Source organism: Pocillopora verrucosa, chromosome 10, assembly GCF_036669915.1.
Source record: "Pocillopora verrucosa isolate sample1 chromosome 10, ASM3666991v2, whole genome shotgun sequence".
NCBI classification, from domain to species: Eukaryota; Metazoa; Cnidaria; class Anthozoa; order Scleractinia; family Pocilloporidae; genus Pocillopora; species Pocillopora verrucosa.
In genome coordinates this window covers 7,701,170-7,718,238 of record NC_089321.1, presented here as the reverse complement: position 1 = coordinate 7,718,238, position 17,069 = coordinate 7,701,170, and the positions used below count along the sequence as shown (strand labels likewise).

The 17,069-nt window shown below is 37.3% G+C and overlaps 1 protein-coding gene and 2 pseudogenes across 1 annotated transcript; all 3 read right to left on the bottom strand.

The window, feature by feature from the left end:
• Positions 1–3,145: 3,145 nt before the first annotated feature.
• On the bottom strand, positions 3,146–4,121 carry LOC131780485 (QRFP-like peptide receptor; annotated as a pseudogene).
• A 1,823-nt stretch (positions 4,122–5,944) lies between these two features.
• On the bottom strand, positions 5,945–7,386 carry LOC136283996 (QRFP-like peptide receptor). The gene has a single exon (XM_066173657.1). The coding sequence runs from the start codon at positions 7,384–7,386 to the stop codon at positions 6,388–6,390; it is 999 nt and encodes a 332-aa protein (XP_066029754.1). The 3' UTR covers positions 5,945–6,387.
• Positions 7,387–15,944: 8,558 nt separating this feature from the next.
• Positions 15,945–17,069, bottom strand: LOC136283648 (neuropeptide SIFamide receptor-like; annotated as a pseudogene).

The window sequence follows — 17,069 nt, the reverse complement described above, 5'->3', positions numbered from 1 at the left end:
TTTCTATTTAACGAATTTCGAAATTCTTTTAACGGTGACAGCTTTTTGATCAAAGTATTCCGGCCATTTGTATCGTAAAGCCGCTCTGTAAAAATTTTGCATTTTCTTTCTTTCGATTTAAAAAGCATAATAGCAAATGGAGATAAATAGTTGACTTAAACGACTGCATAAGCTCATCAACCATATGTTCCTCGGCGAGTCCATCTAGTCAAAATGTAAACATCGCCGAGCGGCAAATTTCAGTCTCCGCGGTAAAACCAAAGTACAGGTGATATGACTATCAAAGAAGAACAAAAAGACGAAAGAATAAAAAAAAGGATAAATGTCGGCCTCGATGAACCGCATCCCTGAGGTTGTTTTAGGCAAACGATAATTTCCCTTATTTTAACCAATCTTTGGCTCTGAACCCAACTTTTAAAATAAGAAAAACTGCATGAACAGACGAAGCAGCGTAATTTTGCTTGAATTATTTAGTTTACATTGAAGTCCATTCAGACAGGAATACGCTTCTTGCTTTATGTCTTGTACATCTTTTCGGGGAGTTAATTTCACTAACTTGTTAATTTATTTTCGTCACCAAAACTCCCATAAAGTTTCTTGAGGTTAACAAGATTTTCCGTGATAAAAAATTAAGCTTTTATACCTGGCTTCTTATCTTCTTCTGATTTTTTGACATGCCGCTGAATGCAAATGAGCGATCACTTTCAAGCGGGACCAATGAACGTCTTTATCATCATAGTTTTTAAAAACACCAAACTGACAATCGACAAAGTTCACCTTTGTTATTCAACTGAGAACTTTTACTCAAGGGATATTTTTTTACTGTTAACTTGACTTTCCCTAAGTTCTGATTAAAACGGTCAGTACGAAATTTATCTTTGATTGCAACTGATTAGCATTTTATAGTGCGGGGCTTAGCTACGGCGGCGCAACCTGATTAGCCCTTAGCGCTATGGAGAAGCAAATGAAGGGATTTTTAGGACCCTGGCGGTAATGTCCGATGGAAATAAAACAAATGCAAGGGCTTACAGCACAGTATGAGTACATCAAAAATCGGACAATCTCCGTGAAATATTAAAATCCACAAGACCATATCACTGTTTTGTCTGATGAATAGATAATATTATTTTTTCCATCAGAAGCATTTGGGAAATTTTCATACAATTACACGAGAGCGAATTTCCGACACAGATGACTTTATTTCACAGATCTGACATTTTCTCAATTCTAAGGTCAAAGTGTAAAGGAAAAAGAAATTTTTAAAATTCGTTCCCCATTATGCTCTATGAAAACTTGGGTGTCATCTGAAGCCTCTAATAAGAAACGATTAAGTTCTGTTTGTCTCTATTTGAACATGTTTATATCTTTTCGTCTGTCTTTATTTAATTTGAATATGTTTATATCACTGTCATGTATGAAATCTTAATTAGAATTATAGGGGGGGGGGGGGGGGATAAAGTGTTAAAGAATCCGTGATCTCTTTCATCTCATTAACCAATCATGATTGCTCGACAATCTTGTACTAAATAAGTGTAAATCCAAAAGATTTTTCCCCATGGTAAAAACTCCTTCCTTACTCGCTTATTAATTTTTTCCCAAAAAAGTCACTTCAGACCGCACGACTTTTAGGGAAATTTACATGAATGCTTAAACCGTTATTTTGAATAGTTATGGCTTAATGATCGTGTGATACATATAATTCTAGTTACATATTTGTAAACATGTTTTTGTAGACTGCTGTCGTTGAAATTTTCCCAAGAGGTAAAAGTATCAGATAAAAAATAAGATCGAATTGATCGCATGTAGCCTCCACTTAATTAAGACAAAACAAAGTAAGACAAAACAAAGTACGTAACCACAGCTCTTTCATGACCATTGTGTTCGCGAAAATTTAACCCGTCCGCGCCTTGTTTTACCCGAAAACATATAATTAAAATCCTCTTCTTTAACAATTAAAAGCAAGTTAACAGATTGTTTGAATGAGTGTGCTTGAAATGGTTTTTAAACGAAGGGATCAAAATATATTTAGAGCAATAGAAAGAATTACATCTGTTTATTCTTTGGCGTCAGAAATAAAAAGAGATATCAAAGAAGTACATGGGACATTAGGGTTTGACTGAATTAGGAAAAAAAATTGATCGAGAATTGAAAGAAATTTTGCGCTATTTAAACTTCATCAATTCCTTCCTTAGCACTCATATCACCGGCCACTTTGTAAGTTGCTTTTACCTCGGGGTCTTCATGACATTTGCCACTCAGTAATATTTACACCTTGAATAAATGACCTCACCAGAGCACTTAACATAAGTGCGTTTATGCGGTCGTTGATGGCAACGGAAGACAGTAAAATTAAATTTTTCAGTTTACTGGGTTTTTCTCAAAAGAAACTCTTGGTTTCTCTATAATCCTTTAAAATACTGTGCACTACATCTTGGAACATTTTCCTTCAAGTATAGGCTGTCATCACACGGAACCAGCTGTCAAACGTTATTCAACAAATAACGCTATTTCAGTATTTGCTTTCCAGTCATTTGCTTAATTTTATTGCCTTTTTAATTCAGATCACGCCTCGCAGGGGAAGAAAATAACAAAATACAAAATAAAGACGGTATATACATTACTGAGTTGGATTTAGTTCTGCATGAGGAACAGATCCAAAAGATTTTTTCCCACAGTAAAAACTTCTTTCCTTACTCGCTTATTAACTTTTTTCCTGTCTTTATTTATTTATTTTATATTTTATAAAAGCTGTTGGCAAAGTTGAATCCGATTCTCTTTCCTTCAGTAACTGGATTTAAGCAGCTCGGTACCTGTGCTCCATTCATCGTTGCGGTCACGTTCACCGACATTCGATATCCTATTTCGATATCCTATCCTTAGCAAAAACTACTTGATTAATATATTTTATTCATAGTTGTTTCTAATGCAAGGTTGACAGAATTCCTTAATGCATATCAACGGTTCACCCCTAGGAAAAAATGTTTTTACGGCAACAGATTTGTTTCTAAACCCTGAAGTGTGGATGTTCTTTACTTTTCATAATGATGTATTTAATTTAGTTTCAGTTCAGTTTACAAACAATTCTTATTATATTCCAAAGCGGCTGCCATGATACATTGCATCTTTATTAGCCCTGGCAACTCACTCAGCAGCCGAGGAGATTCTTGAGACCTTGGCGATAATTTCCACTGAAAATAAAACAGATGCAGGGGTTCATAGCGCTATTTGTTCGACTCAGTAGCAGAGCAACTTGCTCTAATAACTGTTTGAATCCACAGGACATTGTAGCATTGTTTTCATCTGCAAACATACGTACTAATGCAAAAAATACTGAATGGAATCTAGCATACAGCGAACCCTAACACAATAGCAATGGAAAGCTTCAGCGCATTTCTCTCCCTTCTCAAGCGCTGAATTTGAGCGTTCATTGAGCGTTCGCCTGGTCCTCTCTGGGACTTCAGTTTCAAAAAAATCGCAAGATATAGAATAAACATCAGAACGAAGGGAATATAAAAAAATGCAATAAAAAGTGCCATAAAGTATTTCGTCACGGACGAGGAATCGTCAAAAACACGCATCCATTGCCGCACACACTTGTACTCATGATCATATTCGACCAGCTTGAACGCGACCAGGTAAGGGATGAATGTAGCTATGGCGATGATCCACGTGGCGAGAATAAAGAAGCGGTACAATTTTGAACTGAAGAGCGGGGAACGGAGGGGAAATACCACAGCTACAAATCGATCCACTGCGATGAGCACAAGGCTCTAAATTGACACAGAAGAGGAGAGATCGGCTGAAAAAGGAGCGAGCTTACACAAAACCTCGCCAAGATGGCCTCCAATGGGCCAATCATCGTCATGTATCTCTATTACAGTTTTCGGGATCAAGAATATCGGGAACAGTATGTCTGACATAGCCATGTTCACAATTAGATAGTTGATGGGTTTTCGCATGGTTTTCGTCTTGTAAACAATTATTCCAATAAAGGAATTTCCAACCACAGAAATAATAAATATTACGCAGTAAGCAACTGTGTGCCCAATCCTCAACGCTGTGGGATTATAGCAGTTCGACGGCTAAGTTGCATTCACTGTTGCGCTCAAGTTCGTGGACATTTCGAAGACGCGTTCTTCAGTCACCGTTAAAGTCAAGTATTATTTTATGAAAGTCACAAACACCTCTATTTGTATTACCGCTTGCTGTGGAAGTGATGTGAACATTTGAATATTTTATTTTGATGATGCACGCTGAAACCAATTATTTAAGGTCTTTATTTGGGTTTGTTGTCATAGATCCCGAAATTTTGTTTGTATTTTCCAGTTAATAGCTGTTTTTAAAATTGCCGTCGGCAACTATGGTGGAGCCGGAAAGAAGGAGAAATCTGGAAGAAAGTTTCACAGTTTTCTACGTTATCACCCGCTAATTCGTTACCAATCCGCGGGACACTTTTAAGACAAAATAAAACCACTGAGTGATTATCACTCATGAAGCATGATGAAGCACTCTTTACTTTAAGTGTTTGGGGTTAGCCTTTCAAAAGCTGCGTTCTAGCAAAACTCTCAGTAATGAAAGTCAATTTCAAAACATCAGCATAATCTATCAGGAAGGGATTGCAGTTTTCCGCCGACAATGAATTCTCATTTAAGTTCGTGGTTAAATCGACGTCGTAAATCGATGTGCGTAAAACAAGGATCGCCGTATTTTTTCGAGTAAACGCCGTGGGCGCTTAATACATTTTTAGACTTTCAGAGTAACCGCTTATTCGAGGAGGGCGCTTTTGTGATTTACTTCATTTTCAGCAAGTATTTAGTTTATTTCGCCACAAAATGATAAATAATAACAATACGCGAAGATGTACCATAGGCATTGAATTTCGAGATTGTAAGGAAATATTGAATAAGTTACACTCCTCTTAGAGGCTCTCGACCGGGTTCACCGTTAGGCATAAAACGGCCTAACAGTTTAGCCGTTAGGCGGAAAAATTGGCAAATTTTAACCTTTAGTCGCAAAAAAAGTTAACAGTAAAAATTTTCTAGTAATCACAAGGGAAGGAAGTTAACCGCTAGCCGTAAAATGGCCGACATTTTAACAGTTAACCATCGCCTCCTGAAGAGCCTCCTCCTATACACTACGTTTTCTTTTGCAAGCAGGGGGGTGGGGAGGGGGAAGCAGAAGGAGAGGGGAGGGCCCATAATCAAGGTGAGGCGTCAATCCAATAAATACGGAACTTGAGAGGAATAACCGTAATAACAATTTAGCTTCTGAGAGAAAAACCAGTCCGCATAGCTTTTTTTGATGTTATTTATTTCATCTTGGATTTAAATCAGACTTTATTTTTTCTCATCTAATTATAACAGCTTATTGATCGAAAAAAGTCTTTCATTTTACAGGCTGAAATATTTAAAATGATTGTTATATAAACATTAAAAACGGAAATCCTGAAACCACAGTTCAAACAACCATTGGGGCTTTTGAAGGAAACTAGCTTGCATGAGCAAACTGGACGGAAGGTACCAAGAATTGTGCTCACGGAAGCTTCTTCTTTAATCAATTACGCGTTGCCGCTACAACGTTTACAGTATTCCCTTTCTGATTAACTCCAACTCTAAAGCTTCTTCTTTAATTTATTACACGTTGCCGCTACAACATTTACAATATTCCCTTTCTGATTAACTCCAACTCTAAAGCTTCTTCTTTAATTTATTACACGTTGCCGCTACAACGTTTATAGTATTCCCTTTCTGATTAACTCCAACTCTAAAGCTTCTTCTTTGATTTATTACACGTTGCCCCTACAACGTTTACAGTATTCCCTTTGTGATTAACTTCAGCTCCAAAGTTTTTCTTTAATTTATTACGCGTTGCCGCTGGCGTGTATCTCAAGGAGATCCCACATTATCTCAACAACGTCTATTGTCACTTTGCCTGACCAGTTGAAAATACATACGGGCTGTCTTTTTTCGGGTGCCAAGTCAAAAATTTCAGAAGCAATATAGCGAGGCTCTTCTAAAAGGGATTACGAACAGTTTCAACAAGTCAGAAAGAGATGGCCAGAGTTGTAAAATGTGGAAAGTTTGTTGTCACCAAACAGTAAATCAGTTGATGGATGGGTTTCGCTGCACCAACTACTTCATAAGTGTAGTTATTAGAGAGCTTAAGCATCGACGGCAAGTTAAAAGTTCTTATTCCTTACGGTCGATGAATTAGTGTCAAATCGCGCCAGATTTAGTTTTATTCTTTCTCCTGTTGCTGCCCGCGTCTCAAAAATTTCTCTGCTCAAATTCTCTATAAATAGGGATAAAGAAACGGCGGGCATGTTCAGCCACATCAATGCACGGATAAATCCAAACAGCATGCAGAAGGCTGGGGAGAAAACGATAACTAAGCAGCTTCGCCTGTAGGAAAACAACCGAAGAGATTCTTGAGACCTTGACGATAATTACCACTGAAGATAAAACAGATGCAAGGATTTACAGCACAGTACGAGCGCACCAGAAGAAAGGCAATAGTTCCAAAGTATTGCATGCCACAAGATGACCTCATAGCCATGTTTGATGAATAAAGGAACAGCAAGGTGTAGAGGCTGAGTGGCAACGAGCATACGGCGAACACCAGGACAATGGCTACGGACATATTAAGAACATTTCTTTCTTTCTTCAAACGTCGTTCTCTTGCATTAGCTGATTGTTTCCCTCGAATCTTCTGCGATTTAATTTTTAAGGAAATGACAAAATAAAGCATGGAAATCAAAACCAAAGGGACATAGCTGATAACAACGATCAATCCCAGTATGTAGGTTTGCTGCGATAGGGACTCTCCAAATGTGTCATTCCACTGCCACCCACAAAACAGCCCCTCTGGATACTCGACAACTTTCAGGGCGATCAAATATGGGCAATAGACTGCCATGGCGACGATCCAAATGACGAGAATGAAGTACCGGCACTGCTTTGAACTGATCAGTGGGGAACGGAGAGGAAATACTACAGCTACAAATCGATCCACTGCGATCAACAACAGGCTCTGAATTGACACTAGAGTTGAGACATCTGCAGCGAAGGAACTCAGTTTACACGCCGCATGGCCAAGGGAACCGCCAACCAACCAGTGGCCGGCCGGGTTTAATAGTACAAGAATTCGAGGAAAGCAGAAAATCGGGAACAACAGATCGGAGATTGCCATATTTACAATCAAAATGTTGATTGGTGTTCTCAGAGTTTTCGTCCTATAGACTATTATTCCAATGAAGGTATTCGCAGCCAGCGACACAACAAATAGCAGACAGTAGGCGAAGGTTTGACCAATTCTTCTCGCTGTGGGGTTGAAGCAGCTCGACATGGACTGTGTTCCATTCACCATTGCTGTCACGTTTGTAGACATTTTTCGATACCAAGAGATCAGGTTTTTCTTCAGCCAACAGCATTGCGGTGGGTACCTAAACTCGACTGGATGAAAACACAGCCTATCCATCTTATATAGATGAAACTTTCACATGTTTAATTAATGAACATACCCAGGAAAATTCTAGAAAATCGACAGTCTTCACCTGAGACCTCTAACTAAGAAAAGTATGGTTGGAATCAGCTGTTGTCCGAAATTAAGCAAACGATATGCTTTTTTAAATATTGTCGGCAAAAGGGACAATTTTCTCAAGTTTATAAGCAGGAGCCCATCTTATATGAGTTTTTAAAATCATTATCAATATTGTTCCAATGGCTCCAGAAATAGCCCAGCCACAGATGTTTACTGATATAGAATAACGGTTGACAGCTGGTAGCGAAAAGATCTACAATCTTCTTTTCAATTCAGAATTTATTTTTAATTATGTTGCCATCGAAAGTTAAATCCAGCCTCTAACTTACTGATTAGTCTTGTTGCTTAGTAAACTTATTGGAGTATTAAAGAAAATTTTCACGAAGTCGTAACAAAAAGGAAGGGTACAGGAAAATATAAGGCCGACTTCTTATGTGCGATAAAAAATGGTATGGCTTCATAAGTCTTCTTTTCAATTCAGAATTTATTTTTAATTATGTTGCCATCGAAAGTTTAATTAGCCTGAGCTTGTTGCTCAGTAGACTGGTTGGAGTTTTAAAGAAAACTTTCAGGAAGTTGTAATAAAAGGGAAGGACAATGCCGATTTCCTATATGCGAGAAAAATGGTATGGTTTCATAAGTCACCAGGAGAACTTGTAATAATCTAACAAATTTACATGACAGAATTCATATGGCTTACGATGTAAATTTTTCCTTTAATCTTGTTTCTGTATTCGAGCAAAGATGATATCTCCGTCGCTTTGACCGACTTAAACGATCGCATACACTCATTAACCTTCTGTGCCGCGGCGAGGCTACATATTCAAAATGTAAACATCGTTGAGCAACAAAATTCAGTCCCCGCGGTAAAACCAAAGTACAGGTGATATGACTATCAAAGAAGAACAAAAGGAAAAAAGAGTAAAAAAGGATAAATATCGGTTTCGATGAACCGTATCCCTGAAGTTGTTTTAAGAAAAGGATAATTTTCCTTTCTTTAACCAAGCTTTAGCACTGAGTAGTTCTCGGGGGGCTACCTTTAGTCTCAATAAACAAAACAAAGCTGATTAATGACAAATACCTTTCATTTACTTTCTTTAATTTAACTTCCTTTACTGAGTTGGATCTAGTTTTCCATGAGGAACAGATCCAAATGATTCTTCCTATAGTAAAAACTCCTTTCCTTTCTCGCTTATTAACTTTTTCCTGTCTTTATTTTGTATTTTGTTATTTTATAAAAGCTGTAAGCAAAGTTGAATTCGATTCTCTTTCCCTCAGTAACTGGATTTAAGTAGCTCGTTACCTGTGTTCCATTCATCGTTGCGATCACATTGCCGACATTCAGCCAACAGCTCTGAACTCTCTTTTTTTAAGTGAACGCAGTGATGATTTGCATAGATATTATTATTGTTCTAAATTGCATACGTTAGCTTCTCCAGAAATTTAAGAATATCGACAGATGTACCTGAACCTTCATTTTGATTAGCAAAAGTATCTACAACTGTAGTTACCTCAGATGAAAGAGTTGGGAATGATCTCATTTGGATAATTCTACTTTAAATAGAAATATCATTGGCCTCAGGAAAGTTTTAGAAAGTTCCATTTTCTCAGTCTATTTTCTTCTCTTGACGTGTATGTAAACAGCTGGTAATTACAACATTCAGTTTAAGTAAAGGAGAGACTTCCCTGAGAATTTATTAGTTATCGCATTTTTTATTTTGTTTCGTAAAAAATTAGCTGTAAAGAAGCGATACTACCTCGTGGAAAGAATCTGCCACAAAATAACATGCATGTCCTTATTTATAAACATCTTTGTTAATTGCTACATTATTTTCGGCCTCAAACTGTAAAGGTTTTTGTACGCTTTCAATACGTATCATAAATTTGTGCTTCAGTTACTTGATGCTGATTTTTGTATTTTTTAATTGACCGCTTGCTTGCATACTATTTTTGTACCAGACGATTGACGGATGTCAGTTTCCAAGCCAGAATGAGTCGCGAAAAACTAATATCAGCTAACAAAAAGCGAGGAATGTGTGTGCGAGAACGGCCTGGTAATTGAGGAGCGGGAAAGGGGGAAAAAATGAAGTTAAAATGAAAGCTGGCTGTTTTCTTCCCTTGCGAGGCGTGATCTAAATTAAAAAGACAATAAAACTTAAGCAAACGACTGGAAAGCAAAAACTGAAATAGCGTTATTTGTTGAATAACGTTTGACAGCTGGTTTCATGTGATGACAGCTTATAATAAGTGAAGGAAAATGTTGCAGAATGTAGTATGTAGTATGTTAAAGAATCACAGAGAAACCAAGAGATTCTTTTGAAAAAAAAACTTATTAAACTGAAAAATTTAATTTTACCGTTTTCCGTTGCCATAAACGACCGCATAAACGCACTTATGTTAAGTGCTCTGGTGAGGTCATTTATTCAAGGTGTAAATATTACTGAGCGACAAATGTCATGCCCCGAGGTAAAAGCAAATTACAAAGTGGAGGTGATATGAGTGCTAATGAAGGAATTGATGAAGTTTAAAAAGCGCAACATTTCTTTCAATTCTCGATCAATTTTGTTTTCTTAATTCAGTCAAACCCCAATGTCCCATGTACTTCTTTGATATCTCCTTTTATTACTCATGCCAAAGAATAAACAGATGTTGTTCTTTCTATTGCTCTCAATATAATTTCGTCCCTTCGTTTAAACCTATTTCAAGCACACTCATTCAAACAATAAGTTAACTTTCTTTTCATTGTGAAAAAAGAGGATTTTAATTATATGTTTTCTGGTATATATGACAAGGCGAGGTCGGGTTAATTTTTCGCGAACACAAAAGTCATGAAAGGGCTGTGGTTATGTAATATGTTTTGTCTTTATTTACTGGATGCTACATGTGATCAATTCGATCTTATTTTTTTATCTGATTCTTTAACCTCTTGGAAAAATTTCAACGACAGCGCTCTACAAAAAGTGTTTACAAAATATGTACCTAGAATTATATATATCAAACGATCATTAAGCCATAATTATTCTAAATAACGGTTTAAGCCGTCATAAAAATTTTCTTAAAAATTCTTTGAGTTGCCAGTTAGGTATAGACACGAAGTCTTGCGGTCTGAAGTGAGTTTGAAGATCCTGGTTTATTTCAACTTCCTTAACCGGTCATTTTGAATTAATAAGTGCCAGAATACCAGTAGACAAGATATTTTATATATATATATTTTTTAGCGGGTCGATTGAGTTGTATCCCAATCTTTAAACTTCGTTCGTGACTATTCAAAGAAGGAGTTTCACTTCAAAGTCGTATTAATTAGCCCATTTCTGTTATATATCAGCAGTAAAGCTGACATATTGTGTACCTGCACCAGAAACATCGTAAGCTAGTGAGCGAACATGCAACAGCTCGGGGGCTCAAACTATAACATAGCATATGGGTCAACCAGAAAGAACTGCCAGCTGTCCAACTGTCAGCTTAATCAATAAGTCGCTTCCTGCTCAAAGACTTTCGAAATTCTTGTAACGGTGACAGCTTTTCAATCGACGTATTCCGGCCATTTATATTGTGTAAAGCCGCTCCATAAAATATTTAGCATTTTCTCTCTTTCGGTTTAAAAAGCATCTAGGTCAACCAGAAAGAAATCATCTAAAGAGACTCTTAAAGCCTTGATGATAATTTCCATAGAAAGCGAAACAGATTAGTGATGGTAATAAAACCGAGTGAAGTCTAATTCGGTCTGTAATCATACGAGGGATCGACTAAATCGAACGACTGCGAAGTGGGAGTCCGATTTGTTGATCACGAGTATGATTACAGATAGACTTGGAAGATAAGAAGTGAAAACAACAATTTTAGAGAAATTTATTTACATATAAAAGACCAAACACAAGTCATTTTTAAGGAAGGTAGCTGAACGCAATGCGTGATCTGAATCTAAAGGCAAACATGAATAAAGCACATGATAGAATGGCGACTACCGAAATAGAATAATTTAGTGATGTTGAATGACAGTTGACAGCTTGTCTCAGAATCATCATGCATGAGAAAGAAGTTTTTCTAAAATAGAAAAGTTTAAGCGTGACGTTAACGGCAAATGGTATTGCAAAAGGCGACTATATAACGTTTTTCAGTCTACTTTCAGCTTTAATACCTGCCAGACAACTTTGGATTATTTCCGTCCAACTAATGGCTATTATAATTTATATGTTAATAATCAGACTTTTTTCCATAAATTGAGTGAAGAAAACACTTATTTAAATAGAGTGTAAGAACCCACAAGAGAAGTGCAACCTGAGGAAGACACTCAGAATCTCTGAGCGTGTAAATTAAAAATTCATTTTTAAGCCATAGATGGTCATAGATGTGAATCAAGTTAATGAACCACTTCTCTGTACTTTCTCATCTGATCTGGCTTTATTTTTACGAACTCAGAAATATGATCCTACTCAGACGGCCCAGACGAGAACGGAACAAACCAAGGATCTAATGGGTAAAACAAATAGCTCATCACGTGCGTTTTAAAATTTCCTTCATTATTTTAGCCGTCCTCTGCAAAACATCAACGTGAAATGACCAAAAATTTGCGTCCACTGGGAACGGAAACCCCGACGGCAAATTTAGAATTCGACACCGCTCTCATACGTTATGCTGAAGTTGAGATGTGGCGCTGTAGGTGACGGTAAACATATCTACCCATTTGTAGACTTCGCAAAACCCCAACTAAAAATATAAATTCATTTGTTAAACTACATGTTCTTGCCGTTAGGATTGTTTAAGGTTAAAATGTATCACGTTTTGAAATACAACATGTATAGTAGTTTCCCGATTCCAGTTCACATATTAAGATCTTTCGTGGTACGAATTGATGGTTTCAGTAATTTTTATTTTTCTCAGTGGTCATTTGGTTGTAAGAAGTTTGTGAACTGAGCACGTCAATGGAAAAAGACCCCCTATGGATATTTGCATTGAAAACGCCACTTAATAACTGTCTCTTGAAAGACCTCCCGATGAAATATGTCGGTATTGACACATAATTTTTATGCACAGGGCTCAACCCGAGTTAGCAATTTGAATCCGATAAGCTTGTGCCTGATGGCACTTTGTTCACTAAACTTCCCTTCAGCTGAGCGGATGATTTAAGTTTAGCGCCAACTGAAATGACTAGTGCTGGAAAAGATCAATCTTAGAAATTGAAGTTCCATGTTCTTCTTGATTCATGTTGTGACTGTTTTGAAATGACTTTTTAGATAATAATAAACCTATCATTCGCCCTATTTAACTACAAAAACAATAGCTACAAAACAACCTTACGGTAAATTATCTCTGTCATAATAACTTAATTAAGCGGTCTTTATCTTCAAACACCTTTGCATATTGCGAGACTACTTTTCGTGTAAACATTCCTTTTTGGGAATTTCCAACTGTCAGCTCACTTTCTATTTAACGAATTTCGAAATTCTTTTAACGGTGACAGCTTTTTGATCAAAGTATTCCGGCCATTTGTATCGTAAAGCCGCTCTGTAAAAATTTTGCATTTTCTTTCTTTCGATTTAAAAAGCATAATAGCAAATGGAGATAAATAGTTGACTTAAACGACTGCATAAGCTCATCAACCATATGTTCCTCGGCGAGTCCATCTAGTCAAAATGTAAACATCGCCGAGCGGCAAATTTCAGTCTCCGCGGTAAAACCAAAGTACAGGTGATATGACTATCAAAGAAGAACAAAAAGACGAAAGAGTAAAAAAAAGAATAAATGTCGGCCTCGATGAACCGCATCCCTGAGGTTGTTTTAGGCAAACGATAATTTCCTTCTTTTAACCAATCTTTGGCTCTGAACCCAACTTTTAAAATAAGAACTGCATGAACAGACAAAGCAGGGTAATTTTGCTTGAATTAGTTAGTTTATATTGAAGTCCATTCAGAAAGGAATACGCTTCTTGCTTTATGTCTTGTACATCTTTTCGGGGAGTTAATTTCACTAACTTGTTAATTTATTTTCGTCACCAAAACTCCCATAACGTTTCTTGAGGTTAACAAGATTTTCCGTTATAAAAAATTAAGCTTTTATACCTGGCTTCTTATCTTCTTCTGATTTTTTGACATGCCGCTGAATGCAAATGAGCGATCAGTTTCAAGTGGGACCAATGAACGTCTTTATCATCATAGTTTTTAAAAACATCAAACTGACAATCGACAAAGTTCACCTTTGTTAAGGCCTATTTACACGGTACGACTTTGTCGCATGCGACAAGCTTACGACAGGCCTACGACATGACTTAGGACAATTTACACGCGCACGACATTTTCACCAACGACATGCCAAAATCGCGTGCAATTCCACTCGTTTCGGCCGCGGTCATTGTTTCAATAATTTGCAAGAGAAGGAAAAGAACCTCTTCCTCGCTCCACAGTGATATCATATTCTCTGTTTCCTCATCTGAGAATGTATTTTTCGCTTTGGAAGCAGTCTCCGACTTTCCGGAGGCGACTTCCTCCGCCATTTTGACGCAAGAAAATTTCACCTTCCTCCCCTACTCAGTAGAAATTTGTCACAAAATACGTCATTTTTTATCAATTTCGGCTTCGACTGTCGCAGCGTTTTAAAACATGTTTTAAAATCCTACGACATTTTTCGTGACGTGCACGACAGTCGTAAGCGAGTGGTAGGTTTGATTTACACGATACAATTCGTGTCGTAGGCCTGTCGTAAGCTTGTCGCATGCGACAAAGTCGTACCGTGTAAATAGGCCTTTATTCAACTAAGAACTTTTACTAAAAAGATATTTTTTTACTGTAAACTTGACTTTCCTTAAGTTCTGATTAAAACGGTCAGTACGAAATTTATCCTTGATTGCGACTAATTAACATTTTAGTGCGGGGCCTAGCTACGGCGGCGCAACCTGATTAGCCCTTAGCGCTATGGAGAAGCAAATGAAGAGATTTTTAAGACCCTGGCGGTAATGTCCAATGGAAATAAAACAAATGCAGAGGTTTACAGCACAGTATGAGTACATCAAAAATCGGACAATCTCCGTGAAATATTAAAATCCACAAGACCATATTACTGTTTTGTCTGATGAATAGATAATATTTCTTCTTCCATCAGAAGCATTTGGGAAATTTTCATACAATTACACAAGAACGAATTTCCGACACAGATGACTTTATTTCACAGATCTGACATTTTCTTGATTCTGACGGCGTAAAGGAAAAAGACATTTTTAAAATTCGTCCCCCATTATGCTCCATGAAAACTGGGTGTCATCTGAAGCCTGTAGTAAGAAGTGATTAAGTTCTGTCTGTCTTTATTTGAACATGTTCCTATCTTTTCGTCTGTCTTTATTTAATTTGAATATGTTTATATTATATATGAAATCTTAATCAGAATTATAGGGGGTAAAGTGTAAAAGAATCCGTGATCTCTTTCATATCATTAACTAGTCATGATTTCTCGACAATTTTGTACTAAATAAGTGAGTCATTGGCAGCCCTTTCTCTTATTTCAATTAAGAAATATAAAACGAAACTTCGTCCAAGGAAACCTCTGCGTGCATCTTTTATGCACCTGCCTCCGCGCCTGCCTCTCCTGACTGTAAGCCTCCGACAGGCGAGATTCATGAAGAAATTGAGGGGGTGGGAAGACAAGAAAACTTTATTTACTGAATGTTACTATTCGAAATAAAGAAAAGAGATCTGACAGACGTCAACAAGCGGACTCTATTTGAACAGAATTGTTTAATCAATAGCAAGAGAATATTAAATGTTTATATTCTGTTGTCAGTAGCTTTCCTCTTTCAGATATTTTTCCACCCACAATATACGATTGAGAGAATCAACTATTTGATACTTGCGTCAGGATGTCGCCAGCATATCGCGTCCTATTTTTGAATCTCCATTTAGGTGTTTGCTAAAGTTTTACCAGTATGAGCACCTGTTTGAACAAACGAGGCCTAATGAAAAACTTTCTTATATGGTATTACTACCAGAAGTAAGCAATATTTGATGCAAAGTGAATGTTTCCTCACGAAACAAAGTTGGTGATTGAGCGTTCGGAATCTAGACAATTTGGATTAATACATCTGACATGGTCGTATCTTCTATAAAGTGATTGATAAAATGATAAGTTTCTCCCTGTGTTCTGTATGGTATTTATAATATAATCCAAATGAAGATGATATTCCATATCCGACAGGAATTAAAACTTTTTATTCATAGTTGTTTCTAATGCAACGTTGACAGGATTCCTTAATGCATATCAACGGTTCACCCTTAGGAAAAAAATGTTTTTTCGGCAACAGATTCGTTTCTAAACCCCTCAGTGTGGATGTTCTTTACTTTTCATAATGAAGTATTTAATTTAGTTTCAGTTCAGTTTACAAACAATTCTTATTATATTCCAAAGCGGCTGCCATAATGTTACATTGCATCTTTATTAGCCCTGGCAACTCACTCAGCAGCCGAGGAGATTCTTAAGACCTTGGCGATAATTTCCACTGAAAATAAAACAGATGCAGGGGTTCATAGCGCTATTTGTTCGACTCAGTAGTAGAGCAACTTGCTCTAATAACTGTTTGAATCCACAGGACATTGTAGCATTGTTTTCATCTACAAACATACGTACTAATGCAAAAATACTGAATGGAATCCAGCATACAGCGAACCCTAACACTATAGCAATGGAAAGCTTCAGCGCATTTCTCTCCCTTCTTAAGCGCTGAATTTGAGCGTTCATTGAGTGTTCGCCTGGTCCTCTCTGGGACTTCAGTTTCAAAAAAATCGCAAGATATAGAATAAACATCAGAACGAAGGGAATATAAAAAATGTAATAAAAAGTGCCATAAAGTATTTTGTCACCGACGAGGAATCGTCAAAAACACGCATCCATTGCCGCACACACTTGTACTCATGATCATATTCGACCAGCTTGAACGCGAGCAGATACGGGATGAATGTAGCCATGGCGATGATCCACGTGGCGAGAATAAAGAAGCGATACAATTTTGAACTGAAGAGCGGAGAACGGAGGGGAAATACCACAGCTACAAATCGATCCACTGCTATGAGCACAAGGCTCTGAATTGACACAGCAGAGGAGAGATCGGCTGAAAAAGGAGCGAGCTTACACAAAACCTCGCCAAGATGGCCTCTAATGGGCCAATCATCGTCATGTATCTCTACTACAGTTTTCGGGATCAAGAATATCGGGGACAGTAGGTCTGACATAGCCATGTTCACAATTGGATAGTTGATGGGTTTTCGTATGGTTTTGTTTTGTAAACAATTATTCCAATAAAGGAATTTCCAACCACAGAAATAATAAATATTACGCAGTAAGCAATTGTGTGCCCAATCCTCAATGCTGTGGGATTATAGCAGTTCAACGGCTGAGTTACATTCATTGTTGCGCTCAAGTTCGTGGAAATTTCGTAGACGCGTTCTTCAGTCACCGTTAAAGTCAAGTATTATCTTATGGAAGTCACAAACACCTCTATTTGTATTACCGCTTGCTGTGGAAGTGATGTGAACATTTGAATATTTCAT